The sequence below is a fragment of the Peromyscus californicus genome, unplaced genomic scaffold (assembly GCF_007827085.1).
Source record: "Peromyscus californicus insignis strain IS unplaced genomic scaffold, ASM782708v3 Scaffold_18__1_contigs__length_77618521, whole genome shotgun sequence".
In the NCBI taxonomy this organism is placed as follows: Eukaryota; Metazoa; Chordata; class Mammalia; order Rodentia; family Cricetidae; genus Peromyscus; species Peromyscus californicus.
In genome coordinates, this window is record NW_026294480.1 from 54,758,871 (window position 1) to 54,780,118 (window position 21,248).

Below are 21,248 nucleotides of genomic sequence, written 5' to 3' on the forward strand. Positions count from 1 at the left end.
GTGTGATGTGTGTAGAGGGGGTGTGTACATGTGCCATAGGGTATGTGTGGCGGTCAGGACAATTTCGTGCACTCAGTTCTCTCACTTTATCTTTACATGGGTTCAGGTTGTCGTGCTTGTGTGTGTGGCAGATACTTTTTTTTTTAACCTGCTGAGATACTGCACCATGGTTAATTTGAAGAATAGTAAATAAGTTTTAAAAAAAATTTCAAAATCTAAAACAGTGAACAGCTAAGTACATTGGTTGGGAAATTATTTTGAGACAGGATTCTCTGTGTAGTCCTAGCTGTCCTGGAACTCTCTTTGTAGACCAGGCTGCCCTTGAACCCAGAGATGCACCTGCCTCTGCCTCCTTAGTGCTGGGATTAAAGGTGTGTGCCACCACTACCTGACTGTTTTGTGCTTTTTAAAAAAGGATTTGTTTGATTTTAATTTTATGTATGTGAGTTTTATTTTGTCCCATGGGGTGTGTGTGTCCAGTCCCCCTCCCACCCTCCTAGAGCTGAGCACTGAACCCAGGCTTTGTGCTTGCTAGGCAAGTGCTGTATCACTGAGCCGAATCCCCAACTCCCCCTCCCCCACACTTTTTATTTCCCAAAGCTGTTCAGTGTGTGACTATTTGCTTGCATGTATGTCTGTGTGCCGTGTGTATGAAGGTCCAAGGAAGGCAGAAGGGGAGTCAGACAGTTGTGAGCCGCCATGTGGGTGCTGGGAACTGAATCTGGGTCCTCTGGAAAAGCACCCAGTGCACCCAACTGTTGAGCCATCTCTCCAGCTTAGTTTATAATATTTATATAGACAAATGAGGTCATTGATTTGACTTAGTTGTAGTCTTGAAAATATTTTTAAGAAAGTGAAAATGTATGGACTGGAGAGATGGTTCTGTGTTTAAGAGCACTGGTTGCTCTTCCAGAGGACCCAGGTTCAATTCCCAGCACCCATATGGCAGTGCACAAGTGCCTTTAACTCTAGTTCCAGGAGATCTGGCACCCTCACACAAATATATGTACAGACAAAACATCAATGCATGTAAAAAATAAATTGATCTTTTTTAAAAAAGTGAAAAATGTAGAACTTTCGTTATTTGTTATATTCTATAAACACTGCAGTGTCTCTCTGGCAAAAGATTGTGAACTGACAAAGTTAATATTTTTCTCATGTAATTTTTTTTTTTAAGATTTATTTATTATGTATGTAGTGTTCTGCCTGCAGGCCAGAAGAGGGCACCAGATCTCATTATAGATGGTTGTGAACCACCATGTGGTTGGTGGGAATTGAACTCAGGACTTCTGGAAGAGCAGTCAGTGCTCTCAACCTCTGAGCCATCCCTCCAGCCCTTTCTCATGTAATTTTAAAGATTTTACTCTTGTGTTTTCAAATCTAATGTAAAAAGATGTCATGAAAATCACCTTAAAGGTTAACTGCAGTCTTTGTCCTCCTCCCCACCTTGAATCCCGGCCCTCGCTTACGCTGTGCAAATGCTCTACCACCAAGTGACATTCCTGGCTCTTCTTTGCATTTTTATCTTCTTGTCTTTCACCATAACGTTTGCGTTTGGGGGAGAACTAAAATAATGATGTAGCCATTGAGATGCCTCAGCTGTTAAGAGCACTTGCTATGTGAGCCCAAATTAGTTCTCGGAGTGAACTGACTTCCTGAAGTTGTCTTCTAGTTTCCATCCACATGTGTGCCTGCATTCATACACACATACATCATACACAATAGTGATAAAAAATACCACAGTAATCCACTGATATCATATTATGAATTCAGAAGTATTACAGGAAGGGAAAGTCATGTCTTAGAATGAGAAGTATATATACATATATATGCTTATTTAAAAGCTAGTTTTCTTAATAATGAAGTTCTCTATTTTATGTTACCTAATTTGTATGTGTGTTTTAATTTTTTAAATTTTAATTTATGATTTTTGAGACAGGCTGTCCTGGTATATGCTATGTAGACCAGGCTGGCCTTGAACTCACTGAGATCTGCTTGTATCTGCCTCCTGACTGTAGGATTAAAGACCTGTGCCACCACACCTGGCCCTAATTATACATTCTATACTATATATAGTGGTCTCTGTATACATTTGTTTTGGAGGTGGAAGTGTTTTTCTCTTACACATGTGCTCATGTTCTTGGGTATCCAACTCTATGGGTAAAACATCTGCCAAGCAAGCACTATGCCCTCAGTGTGGTACCCAGTGACACAGGAAGGGGAGGGGAGGAGAAAATCAGTTCTGATGGGGGAAAAAGGTTCTAGAATTAAATTCTCAAGGGCATGCCTCAGAGATTTCTGAAGTGAGGTTTTATGATATCACTACTATTTTAACATTGACTATTATGTAGTTATAAAGAGACTTACTATATATGTGAAGTAGAGAATTGTGAAACATTGACAGTTTTTATTGTATAACGGCATAACTAATTAAAAATATGGGTAAGCAATAAAGGGATGAATATGTATTAAAATGTTACAAACCTCTTTATGAGCAGTTGAGGTCATAGGTATTTTTAAAAGCTTTTGTGTCTCATCTGTCTTTTTTTAATGAATATGTATTAAATTCATACCCAGAAAGTAAATAGTCAAAGAAAATTTTAATAGTAAATGTTAGATTTGAAAAGAAGATAGCTTTGCGTATGTTTTGTTGCCCATTTGGTTAACTTGTGTAATTTCTCCTCCTAAGCATGTGTTTTAAGATGTATGTATTTTAAGTACTATTTAGAAGGAAGAGAGAAATTACTAATTTTGAAGAGAATTGAATCCTATACTGAACACTGTCTTTTTCTTTCTTTCCATGCACTGCTAGAGACACAGTCCAGTAAGTGCCAGATTTTATATTTTGCCTGTTGACTTTTTAAAAAGTAGAGTAATTGAACATTTGAGTTTCAAAATGTTGTTAAATTTAGATTATTGGTAAGTTTTATAATACTTTGCTTTAGGTACTGTCTTAATATTTTAACAGATGTATTTTATATTCTAAATTCAATTACTGTACTATAATTAATAATTATAATAATTAAGTAAATCATGCTTAATTTAGAGGTACATTTACAACTACTGAATTTTTTTTACATATTTTTTCATAAATGCCATTTACTATTAAGTAGATACGATAAATACTACGTAAAACTAGCTTCTTATTAGTAACATTTTGACAAATATTTTGTTACCAAAATAAATTATTTGTTTAATAATACTCAATTTTTGTATTTTTGTTTTAGGTGCAGATGAATCGGAATTCATCTAGTAAGTTTGACATAGGAATTGGTTATTTTATGTCTGTAAGAATATCAAGCAGCTTGTTAGTCTCAGCCTTGTGTAGTTAAGGATTTAATATTTATTCCATTTTACCAGTCTTACTGATTGACTAGAAGGATACTTATTTTATGCAGAAAACAAACTGCCTGTAGAATTTCTTATTGTACTAAGAGACATTCCTTAATCTTTCATATAGTTTATAAAATTTCTCAGAAATCACCAAAGCCAGAGAATAACTTCTGATTGAGAGTATTAAAGTGGACTGGGGATATAGCTCAGTTGTTAACATGCCCTAGTATGTACACACCCCTTGGGTTCAAACCCCAGCACTTTGGCAGGGGGATTATGAAAATGCTTTATAAAATAGTAATCTTGAGCTTTACTTATTTTAAAGTCATATTACAATGTAGTTTCTATTTTATAGTTTCAAAAATATAATACCAAAAAATTTAGGGTGGTGACATTTTCTGTACAGTTATGAACTATAAATCAGACTTAGTAGGAAACTTTCATAATTTTGTAAATAGAATGCTTACTAAGAATCAGTCTTGATTAAAAGTTTAGCACAATTGAAAACACGGATTGAGTTAATAATAAATACCAAAATTAAAGTAAGGATTTTATCATTGAAAGAAATGTTTGATGCTAAAGTTGTAGAGAAAATAAGTGGAGTTGCTGCAGTGTGGAGGACAGTGCAGCAAACGCGTTGAGACAGAGCCCACATGCAGAGTAAGCCAAGGGGAAAGCAGTGCAAGCAGCGTAGTATCCGTACAGTGTGGTAATCCTGTAGTGTGCTGCAGGCGGGACCCACTTAGAATCACTGCAGGCATCCCTGTGGCTTGGGGAGAGAGAACACTGAGATGTGGAGGAAGTTTATAGTCACCAACATGACCTTTCATTCCAGTACTGTTCTTACTTGTCAGTTGGTTATGAAGTAAGGCACGCCGCCACAAATGCAAAATCTAACAGAAAAGAGTAGAACCTCCTTCAGTAGCTCATCATTACTGATGATTGTATAATAGTCACTAGTAGTGTTCTGAGAACTTGAAAATTGATTATAGGATTCATCAATTAAAATTCTTAAGTAGAATGCACACAAGTACTTAAACATTTCCTCAATTTTTTTTATTATTTATTTTTGGAGATAAGATCTCTTTATGTAATCCTAACACTCACTGTGTAGACCGGGCTGCCCTTGAACTCACAAGAGATCCACCTGCCTCTGCCTCCTGAGTGCTGAGACTAAAGACCTGAGCCACCATGCCCAGCTCTTACGATTTTTAAAGTTAACAGTCCATGTTTTCTTTTATAAAGCTAATAGAGAAATCAAGAATCAACAGAAATTCACCTTGTTTACCTTTTTTTCACATTTGTTACCATTTATCTTTTCTATTCCAAAATTTATAAGTTGTTCCTAGCATTGGAATATATAAGTATATAGAGGATCTTTTAATTAAAGTATTTTTCTTCTCAGATTATTAGTTTTTCATAATATTTTAATTTTTTAATTAGATGAAGAGTTAACAAAATCAAAGCCATCTTCTCTACCCAATGAGTAAGTTTGCTGTTTATTTCTTTTAATAGACATATAATATAGACTTTATTTATTTTGAGCAATTTTAAGTTAAGATCAAAACTGGGTGAAAGGTACAGAGATTGCCCTTCTATAGTCCCCTACCTTTACATATGCCAAGCCTTCTTCTCAAAGTCCCTCGGATTAGTGCATTTGTTACATCTTGACACGTGTCACCCAGAATACAGCGTTCAGAGGGACCACTTTTAGTCTTGCACAGTCTGTGGATGTGGGCAGCTTGCCCTTTTCCCTCCCCCATGCCACCCTTTCCCCTCCCCCATGCCACCCTTTCTTCCTCTTTGGGCAACTCTTAAAGGACTGACATTGTAGCATCCTAATCAGTATTTGAATGGCATGGAAATCTCATGCTCTGCTTATCCATCCTTTTTTAAACCACATTTAGATTTTCCGTGTTTTCCTTTGTCCTCTTTTTCTAGACTCTTGCAGTTAAGTGTTAGTAGTGTTGTTTTCTAAACTGTAAATTCATGTTGGGGCTTTTAGGAATTTAAATTCTTTTTACATGAAACTTCTTTTTATGATGGTTTTCTAAAAAACACACTTAACTGATGTCAGCCTTGGGAGCCTTCCCACTTCGTAACAAATGCTGATATCTTAGGTTCATACACATCTGTTTTCAGTTTTTATGGAAATTTTCTCATTTCTCTTTTTCATTTTTCCCCTTCACTTCTGATTGTGACTTTATGAAACGGACCGTATGTCAGGAGCTTCAAGATGAAGTATCTCAGTTAAGGTGAAAAGGCAAAAAGCCAGATAGCCAGCTTGCTAGCTCTTCAAAAAGGAAAAGGGAAAAGAACAAAGAAAACACGCTGTTAAGCCAGTGTTCCCTGAGTCCCTTTTCATTGCTCTGTCAGTAAGAGTACTTTCTTTGAGTTAATGTTTTTACATGAGTAAGAGTTTGCCTTAATGAAGTTAATAGTGAAAGGTCATTTATTACCTGTGAGATATTAAATAAACACAGTGGTGCTATTTATTGGTTTTAAAAATAAGTTGTTTAGCATTTAAAGCTTAGTCTTTAGATGCCACTTATGTAGCTATATCAGTAAGTTTTATTGTACAAGGTAGAACATGTTTGCATTGGTGCTTGTTGAAATATTAAATATGTGATTTTAGGTCATTTAATGATTTTAGCAGAGTAGGCCTACATTCTACTCAGAATTTCATACATACTTCACTGGTTTTGAATTTTATATTTTAGACTCTGCTAGAACTCAGACTGTTAGAATCCATTAGCTGTGTATATTGGGTAGCTCATTTAGACTGCTGCTTTTCTTTATTTGTAAATCTGAAATCACTGTTCTTCATGCTCAGTTGGAGTGTAGCAAGGTATGATCAAAGGAGATTAATTCTTTCTACTTTCCTGCCAACAATATATTACATTGTAGATTCTGCTTAATGCTATTGACTAAATTTCGCAGTGTGTTCAACTATTTGATCACATTTATTGAACTGGTAGAATTTTGTGGAATAAAAATAAATGGTTTTATACTCATAAAATAATCTTGCTAACCCTTATTTTTGAAATGGTATGCTAGGAAAGGGACCAATGATTTACTTGCTTGGGACCCCTTGTTTGGAGCATCTCTTGATTCATCATCTTCAGCTTCACTAACTTCATCATCATCAGGTAAATGAAATGAAACAAAACAAAAACAATAAAATAAAATATACGTGTATGAGAGAGATGTCTTATTTTGGGGACTAAAGTAACTACATTTCCTTCTCATTGATTCCATTTATGTATTGTGTTTAATCACTACCACCACCAGTAAAAACAAACACACTAAAACACTTAAGGATGGAAATAATTATAATCATCTCCTTCAGCGGTTTCTACAAACACTGTCTGAGGGATATATATGCAGATACAGTATTCATTTATAAACACTAGTGTTAATAAGTATTGCTATTAGTTTTCCTTATGAAATAAATTCTGAAGGAGTTGGTTTCACACTTTTACTGGGCTTGGCTTAAGTCCATTTAAAATGCCTCTTGGACAGGCCCTGATAAGTAACTCGTGTATAAATGCCTCTGCTGTGGTAAGCTCATCACAGCCGGAAATCTGACTCTGATTCTGTGCTAGTTTCACATAGGACCGTATCTTTACAGTAGCGACTAACAGCACAGGGAAGTGCTGTAATCATTCAGGCTGGTACACATTTCCTCAGAATATACCTTCAAACACAAGGACACGGACAGCATGAAAGAGTGGTTACCATTTGAAAGGAGGCAGCAGCCTCCGAATTGGAACTTGGTATCCTCCTAGCTCTTGGCTGCCTTCCTTAAGCACGCATGTGCACTTTCCTCTGGTGTACTTTCTAATGACGATTCCTTCCTGCCAGTTCATTTTCCATCCTGTTTCCTCCTTCTGCTTCCTGCCATGCCTCACTCCTTCACTGAGAACCTAGCATCTTTAGCTTTGCGGTTTTTGGTTTTTTTTTTTGGTTTTTCGAGACAGGGTTTCTCTGTGTAGCTTTGCGCCTTTCCTGGAACTCACTTGGTAGTCCAGGCTGGCCTCGAACTCACAGAGATCCACCTGGCTCTGCCTCCCGAGTGCTGGGATTAAAGGCGTGCGCCACCACCGCCCGGCTAGCTTTGCGTTTTATTTTCCCATGTATTTACTCAGGTTGGTTTTATGTGTTTTTAATTTTGCACATCTGTAAATATGGAGAATTTGCCAGTTATATTTTTCCTACCCACTATATTTTTTTAATGTTTGAATTATAGCATGCATTTTTGATTGGACCAAAGGTTTTGGAAATCATCCTATTTAGAGATAATTTAAGGGCCAGTGAGATGACTGTAGTACTGTAGCCAAGCCTAATGACCTGGGTTGGATCCCCAGAGCCCAAATGGTGGAAGAGAGCTGATTCCCACAAGTTGTCCTCTGACCTTCATGCACATACTCACTCACAAAAATAAGTAAATAACTTTATAAAGATAATTTAAATATTTGCCTGTAATTTATTCCTGCTTTGATTATACATATATTTGACTTTTGATTATATACACTTGAATTTCATTTACTATCATGATAAAGGTATGTAAGTTAAGAAATATTGATTCTTCAAAGTTGTAAGAAATATTGCAAATGGCATTGACAAAGTGAGCACTGATTCATAGAATTTAGGAAGAATTAAGGTGTTATGAACATTTAAAAAATGGGTTATACTGATTTTGGTACTACTTTTAGAAAATTATAAAATCTTTAATGCTTTTAGTTATTCTGAAGAATATTGCAGTATGGTTCTACTTAAGTCAGTTCATAGGTTTAATTAAGGTCAGGTGTGTTATTTGGCATTCACATTATTTTGAAGGCACAGCTGCAAAGCCTTGCAGTCATATTAGTCTCTGTGAATTAGATGCATTGATAGTAAACCAATGACCTTTGAATTTGAATTGGTTTATTTTTATCAACTGACCTACCAGAGTTAATTTTTCTATGTATAAATAATTGAAACAGGAACAAAATTTCTGTGCGTGTCAGTTTTGTTGGAAGGTTTAATGATTGTTATGAGTAATATTGTGACTATTAACAGTAGCTTTGATTTAAAAAAAGTATCTGACAGATAGATTTTCACTATTTCAACAAATACCCTTAATTGTAGTAACACTATTTGGAAAATGGTCTTTGAATCCTAAAAGCTCTTTTGTCTTTACCTAGGATTGCTACATACTAATGGTTTTCTTCAAATTCTCTCTTCTCTCCCTTCAGCCAGACCTACAACTCCTCTTTCTCTAGGCACCATTGTTCCACCTCCACGGCCTGCTTCCAGACCAAAGCTTACTTCAGGCAAGCTGAGTGGAATTAATGAAATAGTATGTACTCACAGTTCTTTTTCATTATAAAACTATTTTGGGTTTGTTTGTTTTTGAGACAGGGTTTCAATGTGTAGCCCTGATGGCCTGGGACTCACCATATAGACTGGTCTGGCCTCAAATTCACAAAGATTCACCTGCCCCTGCCTTCCAAGTACTGAGATTAAAGGCATGTGCCACCACACCGGTCCCTAAAAATGGTATAATTATTTTGACTTAAGATAGTTATTTTTTTGTGTGCCCCTGCATGGTTAAATGCTTTTTTTCTAAAGTCCTTAAAAAATAGGAAGTTTCTCCACTCATACTTCTCTCTCATATAATCTCAAAATCATACTAGAAAAGCAACCCACTGCCTAAGAGGACAGAGATTTCCTTTTAAAAGGTTGGCGTATTACACAAGTCAGTGTCCATTGACTCAAAATGGGCAAGTTCATGTAATTCTTTTTAAGAAAGAAAATGTGGTATGTTTTAGGCCTTACTGTTAGGAGACTCCCAGGAGGCATCTGTCTATTCTAACTTTATTTTATACATAGGACACTGGAGTCCACAGCAGTTAGCTGATATTAAAAGAACCAAAGATTAGGGAGCACTGGTTTTCAGAAGTCATCAGGAACGGCAGAAACATCTGTGCTCTCTGTTGGGTCCCGGCGAGCCTTTGTGCCTCCTGCGTGCTCTCTCGTTTCGTCTTTCACATGGGTTGCTGTTTCCTTGCCGTGGTTGCATTCCTGAAAGCCAGGCTTCCTCTCTTTTTTTCCCTTCTTGGGTGTTTTGGCTGGATGTCTCAGCAGCCTGCAGCACTCCCTACACCAGCCACCTCTTCCTGCCTTTGCGGCCACTCGGACCTTCCGGTGCTCTCCAGACACAAATGCCCTTTGTTCTGGCTTCCGTTGTAAGGAGAGAGGACTGGACCTTGGGCCTGTGCGTGACGAGTGCACCCTTGCACTACTGTTGAGCTGGTTCATGCTGTTTTACACACCCATGGTTTCTTACTGTACTCCTCTGTTTGAAGTGACAGTTTTCTCTGAGGCAAAACTGGCGGTTTTCTTTAAGACCCAGCTATCCATCAACTACCTTTGGTCACTCTAACAGATGGTATCATTCTCCGCTTACTCCCATATACTTGGCTTGTATTTCTGTTAGTTGTGCATATCACGTTGTATAGACTTGGTGTCTGTTCTCTTCCTGGATTATGTACTAGCCAATTTCATGTCCACATCGAGTAAAGCCGGAGACATGGTATGTAGATAGGAAATGTACTTTGAATGGAGGGTCACGTGGAAATGGCAGCCTCTTTAATTTCTTATCTCAGTGAACTGATGTACCGGCAAGGAGAGAAGACCAGATGAAGGCTGCCAAGGAGATGACGATGTTTTAAGTAATATAAGAATCACTGAGTCTTTATTTTTATTGATTATTTGATTTTTTGAGACAGAGTTTCTCTGTGTAGCCCTGGCTGTCCTGGAGCTTACTCTGTAGACCAGGCTGGCCTTGAACTCAAAGAAATCCACCTGCCTCCACCTCCTGAGTGCTGGGGGTCCATTTTCCCCTTTCCATCACCACCCGGCTAGAATCACCAAGTCTTAACGTGTCTTTATTATTATTATTATTATAAAACTTGGTTTTGTTTTTGTTTTTTTACCCCTAATCATGTTGGAAAAGACAGAAAACACATAAAAAGTGGATCCCATATATTACCAAAGATAACTGTGTTGGCATTTTAATATATATTCTTTCATTGTTTTCTTAATTTATAAATATTCGACCAGAGACAGTAAATTAACAGTTACTGTAAGGACAGGTGGCATATTAGCTGTTCAGTGTTAGACCAGTTTTAGTAAGAGTCCTAGGGATATTTAAGTGACTTTAACATACGTAAAACTGTAAGGACATTGCTGCATACCGGTGATTACTTAGAAAGTTGCTATGATACATACATTTTAATTCATATTTTACATATCCCTATTGTTTTTACTTTAAAGTATTTTGGAAATATCTCTCTGTTATAAATTACTCTTTATAATTTTCAAGCTTCTTTAAAAGTAGTTAGGATCCTTTGTCAGATAATTAAAATCATTAAAAGTGAATTCATAGTTGAATACTTCTATCAACCCTTCCCCCTTCTTTCTTCAGATCCTTCTAGAAACTACTTCAGGGGCATCACGAAGCAACATTTCAACTGAATGCAGAGTATTTCATTGTATAAGTCTTCTACATTTAGAATTAAAGTTCTAAAAGATTTTAGAAATTTGATAATTCTAAGTTCTTGTTATTATAATAATAGTATGGCTATGCTTTGTACACATTTCAATATTTCCTTATTAAGTGATTTTAAAATGAAATTCTTGGATGAAATGGTATACACACAAATACTTTAGACCAGTGGTTCTCAACCTTCCTAATGCTGCAACTCTTTAATACAGTTCCTCATGCTGTGGTGACCCCTCCAGCCATAAAATTATTTTCGTTCTACTTCATAACTGTAATTTTGCTACTTTTATGAATTGTAATGTAAATATGTGATATGCAGGATAATCTGACATGTGACCTCTGAAAGGGTCATTCAGTCCCCAAAGGGATCATGACTTTTTTGGACTTTGAGGATTGTTGCCTCATTGGCCACTAAAGAATGGCGCCCTCCTGTCTGTCCCAAGGCAACCTCATTGTCTTCTTACAGACCCTCAGATGGGGTCTCAGATCAGCAGCCTTAGTACCACCTGGGAACTCAAGAGAAATGGTCTGTGGCTGTCCCCGGAGAAATCAGGAGTTGAGGGAGCGGTCAGGTAGTTTGAGTATTAATAAGTCTTCCGTTGGTGTACACTAATGGTTGACAGCCACTGTTGGTTTGTTTGTTTGTTTGTTTTTGGTTTTTCAAGACAGGGTTTCTCTGTGTAGCTTTGCGCCTTTCCTGGATCTCGCTCTGTAGACCAGGCTGGCCTCGAACTCATGGAGATCTGCCTGGCTCTGCCTCCTGAGCGCTGGGATTAAAGGCGTGCACCACCACCGCCTAGCATTGACAGCCACTGTTTTACAGTAATTTTACCCAATGAGAATATGTACAGCAACATACAAACTTTGAAATTTTTTGGTAGTAAAAGCACTGAAATCCATTTTATTATCTTTTACTTAGTATTACAAAACATTTTAATATATATTTACAATAAAATTTTTTGAGATTTTTTTGCATTTTTGACATGTACATTATCTTCAAAGTTCATTTTTATACTTACAACACATCTCGGTTTGCACTAGTAAATACCAAGTTCTATTGATGACTGTATTGTATAGTTGTATTCTAAAAGGAAGAGAAAATCCTGGGAAAAGATCCATTTTCCCCTTTCCATTAAGTATTGTAAAATGCACTGTAAAAATTCAGCCACATCATAGTAGCCATGAGACCATGTTGCCACTGGAGATATTTCCTTAAAGTCATTGAACTGAAGACTTTACTAAGTTTCAGACAGTATCTGTACCTCTTCTCTATATAAATAAACAGCTGCATGCTGTATTTTTTCAACCTATTAATCATAGTGATTGATGAGTCCTTAGAAAGCTGTATTCAGCCAGGGCTACAGAGAGAAATCCTGCCTTGAAAAACCAAAATAAATAAATAAATAAATAAATAAATAATAAATAAATCCTGCCTTGAAAAACCTAAATAAATAAATAAATAAACAAATAAATAAGACGAAAAAGAAAGCAAGCTGTACTCAAGGAAAAAGGATGCTTAAAAATAATTACTAGTGAGGGAGGGTTACAGATTATAAAGTGCTTCATAGAGTGAAGTCTTATTTTGATGCCTGTAAGTTTTTGTTAATACAGCGAAGATTTGATTAATTTAGTGTGTAAATACTTAGATGGTTTTATGTTTGTTTTTTAATGTCTTGTAGGTGAGAACAGTATCTTTTTTTGTTACCTCTATAAGCAGGAAAGGCGATTTTTAATTAAGCTAAGTATGTTTTTAAAATCAAATAGTACACTGTAGGAAGTATTCCTAGTATATTATTAGAACAATTAATTTGGAAAGAAAAAGTCTACTTACCAATGTAGAAAATAAAAGAATTGGAGATAATATTTTCCATTTATTTTTATATATTACACTCTTTTTAAATGAGAAAACAACAGGAAGATTTTTCTCAAACCTTTGTTTGCTGTAGCTTTCTTAGTAAGGAGGCATTGCAAAAATTACAAAAGAAAATGTGAACAGATTTGTAAATATAAAAAGTAAAGGTCAAGCAACATTTAAAGAGGAAAATATTTGCAACAAATAGTATTAAGGGTTAGTAAAAGTTCAAATAATAATAAGACCTTTCAAAACCTTTCATAAAAATGAAAATACAGGGGCTGGAGAGATGCTCAGTGGTTAAGAGCACTTGCTGCTCTCGCAGAGGCACAAGAATTGGGTTCCTAGCACCCACTTTGGGCAGCTCACAACCATCTTTATCTCCAGCCCAGGGGATCTAGTACCCTTATTTGGCCTCCACATATCAACTGCATATAAAAACAGTAAAGAGTAAAAAACTATGAAAACATGCCTTTTTAAAATTATATTAGCTAGAACATTTAAAATTTGTTTTTCCTTATTGCTGACAGGGTACAGAGAACTAATCTCATGTTTCTAGAAATTATCGTGTACATAATCTTTTGGAAAACTGTTTGATAGTATATATGAAGAACTTTCATTTCAGTTCTGAGTACCATAGTAAGTCTGCTTTTTGAAATACAGAGAATATTTCTTGTATAAAACCTTGATAGCATAGTTTTAAAATAGCTTTTTCAGGTTTCAGTATATTATTGGAAGTGATTTGACATAACACCTAATACCTAGTTAAAAGAAACTCATGGTAAAGTTGTTTGGTTTGTTATGACTTAAAAAAGTTCTCTGACCAGGAAAATCTTGCTTTAGCATTTTGATAACTAACTTCTTGTTTTTAAGCCCAGGCCATTCAGCCCACCTGTAAGTTCCAACACCAGCCCACCCCCTACTGCTCCCTTAGCCCGAGCAGAGAGTTCTTCTTCTATCTCTTCATCTGCGTCCCTGAGTGCTGCCAATACTCCAACAGTAGGTAAGTGGCTGCTGTTGGTCACGAAGTCAGCGGACCGAGGGTAGTCGGGTTTACATTTACACACACACACACCCACACACCCATGAACTCACACTTTTTTTTTCATTCTATTGAGGCAGGCTCTCCCAACATAGCCCTGGCTGGCTGGCTGGCCTGGAACTCAGAGACCCACCTGAGTGCCTCTACCTCTGCCAGGGTTAGAGGCATACGTCACCACACCTGGCGCCACATGTGTATGTACTTGAAGGCCTTAAACTTTCTAGTTTTATGTCAGCTCTTTCACTGAGTGAATGGCCTCGAGTTCCGTTTAAGGAAAGTAGCTTAGTCCGACTTACTGAGGCCTGTGTCCTTTGCATACCGATGGGGACGCTGCCGTGACATGAGGAGTCTCTGTACGGATCCCATTCTGGTCGTTCCAGTAGATGGCCACATTTGTGTGTGTCACTCCCGAGAGCTGCTGCTGGCCCATCGTGCTTTGAGACATTCAACAAGGGAAAACACACACACACACACACACACACACACACACACACGCGTCCATATATCCTTTTTTTTCTCTTCTCCCCTAGTGGGAAGTGAAGAATTTAAAATCAGAAATTTTGTTTTTCTGGACATATACTTGACACTTGTAAAACTGATCACATTTCTTTTGCTATTTAGTTCTTATTTTCTAGACTAGGAGTATTTTAACTGTTGCTAAAACTATTAAGAATTAGTCAATTTAGAACTGTTGGTCAGTATACATTGTTAAGGGAATATTGTACAGTGCAGTCAATTCTACTGTGAACGGACAGAGAGTGTGCTTTGGGGGCAGGAGAGGCGGTTCACATCAGGAGTGCCTAGCTGCTCTTGTAGAGGACCGAGGCTGGATTGCCAGCTCACAACTGCCTGTAATTCCATTTCTGGAGGATCCTGACATAGTCATATTAATTTATCAATGTTGTACACACACATGCACTTACACATACACACAGACACACACACAGAATAAAATAAGTAATTAAATAATTTTTTTAAAAAAGAAGTTTGGGTTTGAAAATTATTTTCTTCAAACATTTTGTTCAGTGGAAGAGTGTTTTGTGCTTGTGGTGGATTATTTATTTCTGTAGGAATTTATCACAAATATTAACAGTTATTAGGCTGAAATTATTTATATGATCTAAACCTTACTAAACAAAAGCAGTGTTTTACTGCATCTAGATTTTGCTCAAGAATTTTTTAGCCTTGTCTCCTTTATCAGGCGTCTTACAAGTTCTCATTATTTTTCCCTTTTTCTTTAAAAAAAAAAAAAAAAAAGTATTATTTATAGTGTTCTGCCTGCATGTATGCCTGTGGGCCAGAAGAGGGCACCAGATGTCATTATACATGGTTGTGAGCCATCATGTTGTTGCTGGGAATTGAACTCATGACCTCTGGAAGAGTCTCTGAGCCATCTTTTCAGCCCTTTCTCTCTCTATTTTTAATTTTTTGAAGTATTTTTCTAACTCCTTGTCACTGTGAAGAACAGACACAGAGTTGCTGAAGCGTGCCAGCTGTGTTTCAGGTGCAGCTGTTTCCATCACAATTACAGCTGGCCCTCTTGCTGCTGCTAGTATTGGTCCTGCAAGCATCTCTGTCACCTGGGCGCTAAGAGAAATGTAGACATTTAAAGTCAGACACTCCAGGAGTGGGGGACCAGGCTTTTATATGCTTTCCAGGTTATTGTGATACATGCTGTTTGTGAGTGATACCTATAATTAAACTAATTTAATTAAATCCAGTTTAGTTTGTCTAAGAAATACATCTTGTCTGTGTGAAGATTATAAAAATAGCATAAATAGTATAGACTAGAAGAAAATGTGAGTGGTTTGATTTTTAAGTGTTCAAGCCTGACACTACCGTCTTATTTCACATGTGTTTTACGTATCATTTTTCCATCTTAAGTTTTGTAATTGAGTATAACTAATAAGTTTGTTCTTTTAATGAACAGCCTTATTTTTGTTTGTGTGTGTGGTTTTCATAAATTTATTTCCACAAAATCTATACTTTACTCACGAGATTAGATTGGCCCTACTAGAAATTCAGCAGGTAGCTTGAATAACCAAAATAAGCTTTAGCTTTTTCATTGCCTATGGGGATATCCAGCTCTTTGACATCTCCATGATACTGTGATCTATAAACGTGTTGGGATGCATTTACATCTGTCCTGGGATGCGTGCAGTGCCTTTGATGTGCCTTTCAGAAGGTTTTCTTTTGTGATGGGAACGCTACGTTGATTTGGATTGAGCTGGTATGTACTTGTTCTAGTCCCTAATGTTAGCAGTAGGAGATCCACTAGCAGGTGGCAGAGATGGGGCAGGCAAGGCAGATGGATACTGAGTTTTTACAGCAGACGGTTTTCAATTCACCTAAAAAGTTCTTTCTTTGTTAGATTATTCAGCTTTGTTTAGATTAAAGTTGTTGACTTTTCTTGTTTCTTGAAAATGTTTTCTTTCCCTGCAATGTTTTATCTTATTTAAATGTGATAGAAGATCATAATTTGATTGGGACACTCTCTGAAATTGAAAAGCACTGTGAGACATCACCAGGTATTGTATCAGAACAAATATCCGTGTGACTAATGCTCCTAAAGCTGTCTAAAATAGTTCTTACTTCTCCCTTTCCAGCAATGTATGGTATGTCAGCAGTCACAAATAACCCTAAGATTAACTATCTCAGTTTTGTGCTAATAATTGTGTCCAGTCACTGTATGAGACCAGATCTCTAGTTATAAAAATGTACACTGTTTTTACATTTTCTTCCATCCTGCCTAAGCATTAAGAATCAATAGATTGGAACTCTCAGGCTATCGGAGTACAGTGATAAGAAAAGAAACAAGACATACCAGCTTTAAAAATATTGTAAAAAGGGCTGGAGACTAGGCTCAGTGGTGTAGAGCACTGGCTGTTCTTTCAGAGGACCTGCTTTCATTTCCTAGAACCCACATGGTGACTAACAACTGTCTATAACTCCAGTTCCAGGTATTGCATGCACCCAGTACACAGGAATACATGCAGGCAAAGCACCCTGTATATAAAAAAATTTAAGTTATAGTAGTTATACTGTGAGAACAAAGGCCACATGGGTACTGTGTTGAAAGAAATTACATATAAGTGCTGTATGCTGAAGGAAGGTACTTTGTATCCTGTTTATCCTAGATACACAAACTCTCTGTATTTTCAGAACTTAAAGCTGTCAAAATATGTAGCAGTTAAACCAAAATTGGAAATGAAAATATTATTAAGACTACAAATAGCTTTTACTTCCAAAAAATGTTTAAATAAAAATATAGAATAAGCTTATTGTTTTAGACAGGTAAATATTTCCTTTATAAGTTTACCCTGGATGCTCAAACTCTGTATTTTCAGACCTGAAAGCTATCTAAATATGAAGCAGTAGTATCTAAATATTAAACCAAATTGGGAATGAAAATATCCTTGTTAAGGGTACAGATTGTTTTCACTTCTAAAAAATGCTTAGATAAAAATATAGAATAAGCTTATTATTGTACATAGATAAATAAAATATTTCCTTTGTAAGTTCATCATTTTGAAGTCTACATGTGCAATATGGTTTTGAAAAGAGAATTAGAAAACACAAATGTGAGTATACCAAGTGCTAAGGTGGTTTTCAGTTGTCCTTCTTCCAGCTTTCTAACTCTTTGCTTGCCAGTGTTTCCTAAGAAGCGTGACAGTCTATGGGGAAATTAGTTCAAGAATTCGAATCCTATGACCAAACTGGAAATTTGGAATGATTAACTGTTTGGGTAAAATATTTTTCTTTGTTAAGTTTTGTGTTGTGGATCAAACCTGGGACTTTGTAACTGGCTATCAGTTGCTTTGTCATTGAACACCTCTACTTTAATTTATGTGCATTGGTGTTTGCCGTGGTTGTTGAGTCCCCTGGAACTAGAGTTACAGACAGTTGTGAGCCGCCATGTGGGAGCTGGGAATTGAGCCCAGATCCTCTGGAAGAACAGCCAGTGCTCTTAACCTCTGAGCCATCTCTCCAGTCTAGTTTTTACAACTTTCCACTGATATAACAAATCCATGGATGCTCAAGTTCCTTGTATAAAATGGCATTGTATTTTTATGTAGCCTGTACACATCCTCCTGTCTACTTTAAACCATCTTTAGATCACTTACAATATGTAATACAAGATAAACGTTGCATAGGTAGGTAATATACTGTATTGTTTAGGGAATGGAGACAAGAAAAAAGTGCTTCCTCACATATCCAGTCTGCTGAACCTACAAATGTCGAACCTTCAGGTTCAGAGGACCAGCTGTGTAATTCTCCTTCATAAAAACTCACTGAACTAGGATATAGCTCACTGGTGGAAACCTTGCTTCTTATGCCTGAATTCTTGAGTTTGATCCTCATTATTGCAAAACAGACAAATCACAAAAAATCATAATCGTATGTGTTGATGAGGATTTGATGAAAATTGAGAACCTCTGTGCACTTTTGGTAGGAGTGTAAATTTCATAGCTGCTGTGGAGAACAGTATGACAGCTGGTCAGAAAATTAACAATAAAATTAACTGTATGATCTAGCGATTTGACTTCTAGGCACATATCCAAAGGAATGGGAAACAGGATCTCAAAAGGTAGTTTAACACCCATTTGTAGCAGTACCATTTACAATAGCATCACAGTAGCAAGGTAGAAACTGATAGCAAAATGTACTACGTGTGTGTCGTGGAATATTATGTCGTCTTCGAAAGGAAGAGAATTCTGACATACTGCAATATGAATAAGCATTCAGTACATTGTGATATCAAGTATTGTTGGACCCTACCTCTGTGAGGTACTTAGAGTCAGGCTCATGGAGACGGACAGTACAGTGGTAGTTGCCAGAGGCTAGGTAAAGTGGGGGTGCAGCTATGTAGGGTAATTGCTTAATGGGGATAGGGTACAGAGTTTCAGTTAGTGTGGTTGAAAATGTTATGGAAATACATGGCAGAGATGGTTGTACAGTATTATTTGTGTTGTTTCTTTGTACTTTTAACTGTGCACCTAAAAATTGGTAAGAACAGTGAGACCCTGCCTCAAAAAATAGAAGATAAGAAAATAGAGGCAGGAGGTAAGACCATAAATTTTGTTGTATATTTTGCCACAGCTAAAAAAAAAAAGCAAAAAAGAGCCTTTGTCTTTGCCTAAAAATGTGCTGCCCTTAAATTCTGATGACCTTCTACTTTAGAATGTTAGAAAAAAGTTGATGGATTCAAACTTATGATTTTTAGTCATTTTCCTGTCTATAAACATGTAGTTATAGTTGAAATTAGTGAATTCATACTTAGTTGGCATTTTTCTTAACATTTTCTTACTTGCATGCTCAAACTCATGCCTGTTGATTAATCCCTTATCTTTTACCTAATCATTTTCAGGTATAGATTTAAACCTTTTTGGGGCTGGAGAGATGACTCAGAGGTTAGGAGCCCTGGCTGCTCTTCCAGAGGTTCTGAGTTCAATTCCCAGCAACCACATGGTGGCTCACAACCATCTGTAATGAGATCTGGTGCCCTCTTCTGGCCTGCAAGCATGCATGCAGACAGAACACTGAATACATAATAAATAAATAAATCTAAAAGATATATATATTTACTCTGTCTGATTCCTTTTAGTTTGGGATCATTTGATCACTCGGTGATCATAAGATTGTTTCTCTTGAATTTTGACAGTGGTGATATTTTCCGAAATTAATTTTTAAGTTAACATAAAAATTTCCTTGTGCCAATTTTGTATATTTTTGTTCCCTTCCCCTGCTGTTCTCCCTGCCTCTCTTACATGTCCTTTATCTCTTCTCTGGTAGTCCCTTTCTGTTAATATCCTCTTTCCCCTCCTATCCCTTAAGATCTCTTTTCTAGTTTCCCTTAAGTCTCCTTTCTAGTTTCATGACCTACACACACACACACACACACACACACACACAAATATAGGTATCATATATGAAAGAGAACATGTAGCATTTGTCTTTGAGTCTTGCTTGTTGTTCTTAACATAATGAGTCCCCTTTCTACCCATGTTCTGCAAATGTCGTTTATTTCTCTCTATGGCTGAATAGAATCCCACTGTGTATACTACCACATTTTCTTGTCTCCTCTTCTCTTGACGGCTATTAGGCTGTTTCTGTTTCCTAGCTATTGTTCGTAGTAGAGTAAATGGATAAGGTGTATGTGTTCTGATCAGGGTCATGAACGCCTCTCTGTCCTCACCTTCATGTCCGTCCATCTGTCCCTAATCCATACGTGTCTCTGTTCTGTAGAACTATGACTTGTTATTCAATTTTAGTTTTCTATGTTTTCACCTTAGCAAAGTGCTTGACACCTGTTAATAGTAATCCTTGGTTCAGAGCGCTCTGAAATCTGAAGATTTTCAACAAAGTTTTAGATTCTAGAACCTCTTGGATAGCAAAGATTTTGAGAGAAGGGATGCTCAACTGGCAGAGCTTATGTAAACATTCCCAAACTGGAAAAAAAAAAACTAAAAATGGAAGGCTTCTGATCCCAGGCACTTCAGATATAGTTTATTTAATCTGTAATGACTGCTGTTATTTTGTGAATGAATTTTGATATTATTGAATTCTTATTTTTACATGGGATTATTTATTGTTCATTTTGGAGAGTCTACTTTTCCCTGTGGCCAGAAGCACCAGTTTTGGTCTACATGTAGTTTTCAGCACTAAAGTTCTTTTCATAACTATAAAGAACCTTCTAAATCAAAATTCCTTCAAAGTCTAGAACAACAACATCTCTTCCTGGCCCCTTAAGCTTATGAAATACCTGTTGTCACTATTTGTAACAAAGTTTGGTCACAAGGCATCAGGCACGATGGTTAAATGAATGCCTGACTTAGGGAAGTCGTCACAGTATGGTAAAGCACATGTTGGACGAGTACATCTGGGCAGAAAAACAAAGGCAGAATGCTGTCTCGGTGGGGTGGGGAGGTGGTTGGTTTCGATTAAAAAGCAGTATGAAATGTGCCCTGCCACTCTTGAGTCGAATGCTTTGCTCTCAAACTGGTGACACTGTTTTGGAAGGGTTGCACTAACATAAAGTGTCTAGGACCCGCGTAAACAGAAGGAAGTCCTAGCCTTTGAAGGTTATACGTGGTCCTCTGTCTCTTTCTCTTTCCTGCTTCCTGTCATCCTCCACCATATGCTTTTGCCACCATGATACTCTGCTGAAGCATATGAGGACAACTGCTGTGGACTGAGTCCAGGGTTACCAGAAGCCAATAGTGACCAATAAGCTAGGTAACGCTAGCTTAACATTGAAATGTGGTCACAGATTTGTTCAGTATTTTATTAATGCTTTTAAAATCCCAAACTTTATTTATTTACCTGCTTATTTATTTATTTGTTTGTTTAGGTTTTTTCAGGACAGGGTTTCTCTGTGTATCCTTGGCTGTCCTGGAACTCACTCTGTAGACCAGGCTGGCCTCAAACTCACAGAGATCTGCCTGCCTCTGCCTCCCAAGTGCTGTACTAAA

General features: G+C 37.0%; 1 protein-coding gene across 1 annotated transcript in view; it reads left to right on the top strand.

The window, feature by feature from the left end:
• Nucleotides 1-21,248, top strand: part of Fcho2 (FCH and mu domain containing endocytic adaptor 2) — a 100,770-nt gene that overhangs the window by 65,104 nt on the left and 14,418 nt on the right. Inside the window, 6 exon segments of the mRNA XM_052743461.1 lie at nt 2,813-2,824; nt 3,228-3,252; nt 4,777-4,819; nt 6,391-6,482; nt 8,571-8,674; nt 13,608-13,737. Of these exon segments, the coding sequence (XP_052599421.1) occupies nt 2,813-2,824; nt 3,228-3,252; nt 4,777-4,819; nt 6,391-6,482; nt 8,571-8,674; nt 13,608-13,737 (406 nt within the window).